Source organism: Melampsora larici-populina (genome assembly GCF_000204055.1).
Source record: "Melampsora larici-populina 98AG31 unplaced genomic scaffold MELLAscaffold_10, whole genome shotgun sequence".
NCBI lineage: Eukaryota > Fungi > Basidiomycota > Pucciniomycetes > Pucciniales > Melampsoraceae > Melampsora > Melampsora laricis-populina.
Genome location: NW_006768774.1, coordinates 1040206 through 1042888, shown reverse-complemented (window position 1 = coordinate 1042888; position 2683 = coordinate 1040206). Strand labels below are relative to the sequence as shown.

Below are 2683 nucleotides of genomic sequence, written 5' to 3'. Positions count from 1 at the left end.
CAGCATATTTGGCTCGGAGCCAAAAATCCGAGGATTCCTCGGATTCTGACTCCGAGTCAACCCCTATCCGAGGATCCAATCCGAGGCAACGGCCAGGGCCAACATTTGCCTCAGAATTAGCCCTCGGGTGCCCTTTTCCTTGGGGGCGCTGTCCGAGGACTCCTCGGACGTTTGTCTCCGAGCCAAATATGCTGGCAGTGAGTGAAGCGATCTTGACTCACTGCAAACGCATGTGCTCAAAGTGCTTCGATCAAACCCACTAGCAGCAAGACCACCAAATGCCCCGCCGGCCCAGCTTTTGACCTGGTGGATTATCAGACCATCATTGCTTTTATCTCAAATCCAACCTTCCAAAATGTGGTCTTGGGAAGCGGTAGTCACACAAAAGTCAGTGGTATGTCGATGGGCCCAACAACCCTGTTAAAACCCTTGGCCATCAAAATCAACTGTGCGTACAATGAACTTCACAAATCCACCAAAATGTGTTTGACAGGAGGTACATTATACTCCCAATTGAAATGATTCAAGGCCAAGTACATGCACACCAAAGCTTTCAGTAAACAAACTGGTGCTGGTCTATCTGCAAAGGATGTTGCGTGTGGTATCAAAACAATGGAGGACCTTTACAAATCTATGTGCCCCTGCTACTCCAACATGGACACCTTATTCCACAATAAAGGCAAGGTGAACCCCTTTGGAGTCCTCAATAGTGGAGTTTCCCCTGCAAACTTGTCCGGGGACGAGATGGCTGAAGACATTCAGAGCGAGGATGATACGACTGATGGTCATGATCACTCCTGTGAAAGTGAGTTGCACGTTTTTCCATGTGGTCATTCCTGTTCCCACTTACTAACCTGCTCAAATGTATTTTTTCAAGGTCCAAAGGGTCAGTCGACTGTCCCTCAACGGCCAAGCTCATGCCCAAATGCCTTTGGCAAACACTTACCAGAGTGTTTCCCCAGCCCTGATTCTGACAAGCTGGATGCCTATCAGCAACTCTTATCCTCCGAGAATCAGAGCGATCTTCCATCGCCATCCAACCCAGTGCCCAATACCCTCAATGATCACTACCACGACTTCCTTGAAAACAATTGAGATTCACCTCCACCTACCCCAAAGGACCCAATTGCCGAACCAGAACCTGTCAAGCGTGGCGAGACGGCTTCAAAACTGAGTCAGGCAAAAAAGGCCTCTGTACAAAGACCCAAACACAAACAATTGAAAGTTGACACCCTCACCGCTGAAGAACAAGTGATGGATTCTAGTTCTGATGAAGACCCAAATCAAACCCAGTCAAAGTCAACTCAAAGGTGGGGTGTCACCCGGCCTCCTGTTTCTCGCCGTGCATTGGATCCTGTGCCATTGATCGATCCATTGGTGGTGTGTGGTAAAGACCTCAAACACCTGGTCGCAACTTCAATGCAACTGGGCATTGCAGCTAAGCTGGAAATGTTATGAGAAGCTCAGCACGCGGACTTAGAGGCGCAAAACATGGATCTTAGCTGGCAGAAAGAGTGCTACTTTCTGGAACGCGAAGATGAGGCCAAAAGAAATGCTGTTGCTTTAACCAACCATCACCGAGCGATCTGTGAAAAGCTAGTCATTGGCGGAAAGACTCCTGCTGAACTAGAGGCCTTCCAGCGCCTTGTCTACCCCAAAGATTTGTCTTCATCATTGTAAGCCTTTACTTCAGCAACTTTGTCTGACTCCCACTGATCCTCATGTTTTCATCCAACAGATGAAAATTTTCTGTCACAGTGAATGCTCATTTCTTGGTTTTCAATTTGGAGTTTCTTTTTGGTTGTACTTGTGGTTGTGTCTTTTTGGTTGTACTTGTGGTTGTGTCTTTTTTGTAGTACTTGTGGTGTTCTCTTTCCTTTTTTTAGTACTTGTGGTGTTTTCTTTCCGTTTTTGTTGTTCTTGTGGCATTATTTTTACTGCAGTGACAACCCTGTGCCAGCAATGCAACATGTCGAAGCACACCTGTTTTTTGATGTGTTGCTCCGCAACACGCAACACCAACAAGCAGCAGACACTGTGTTGCGGTAAAACCGCAACAAACAATTTAGGCTAGGTTGCGCGGCGCCTCAAACGTTGTGCAACGCAACAGGTGCAAAAGCGCCCAAAAAACATCAATTTGAATGTTTTCCAGTGCAGCAATGCAGCAAACGTTGTTGCGGCGCAAAAAAACAACCAATTTGTGCAATCCTGTTGCGCTGCGGGTCAGGCCGCAACTGAAAAACTAATTCTATGGTGTGGTGCGGTCAGAAAAACCGCAACGCGAGCGCAGCGCAGCACGCAACGTCTGCGTTGCTGGCCCAGAGTTGGCAGTGATCTTGACTTTGTCTACTTTATCTGTTTTGGTCATTGTTCTTATATCCTATTTATGGTATTTTGTAGAGTCAATTACATCAAATAATCTGTTAGTGAAAATGAGAGCCCGTGTGGTCTCCAACACGCAGCACACAGATCATGACCCAAGGTCGAAGTGTCTAGACAAGAGTTCAAAAAGGTCTTTAGGTCTTTACAACAGTTCAAAACGCTTGACCTTTTGCTCACAAAGTCTCAAAAGTACAGCACATGTGATCATGACCAAAGGTCAAAGTGTCTTTACAAAACTTGGAAAACATGTTGAACTTTGACTCACAAAATTGGGTCTACTAGGGCTCAACAAAAAGGTTCC

General features: G+C 46.4%; 1 protein-coding gene across 1 annotated transcript; it reads left to right on the top strand.

The window, feature by feature from the left end:
* Positions 1-744: 744 nt before the first annotated feature.
* On the top strand, positions 745-1458 carry MELLADRAFT_61570 (uncharacterized protein; the record flags this gene model as incomplete). The annotated part of the gene is made up of 2 exons (XM_007407848.1): positions 745-805; positions 1097-1458. The coding sequence occupies 2 exons, from the start codon at positions 745-747 to the stop codon at positions 1456-1458; spliced, it is 423 nt and encodes a 140-aa protein (XP_007407910.1).
* Between the last annotated feature and the right edge of the window lie 1225 nt (positions 1459-2683).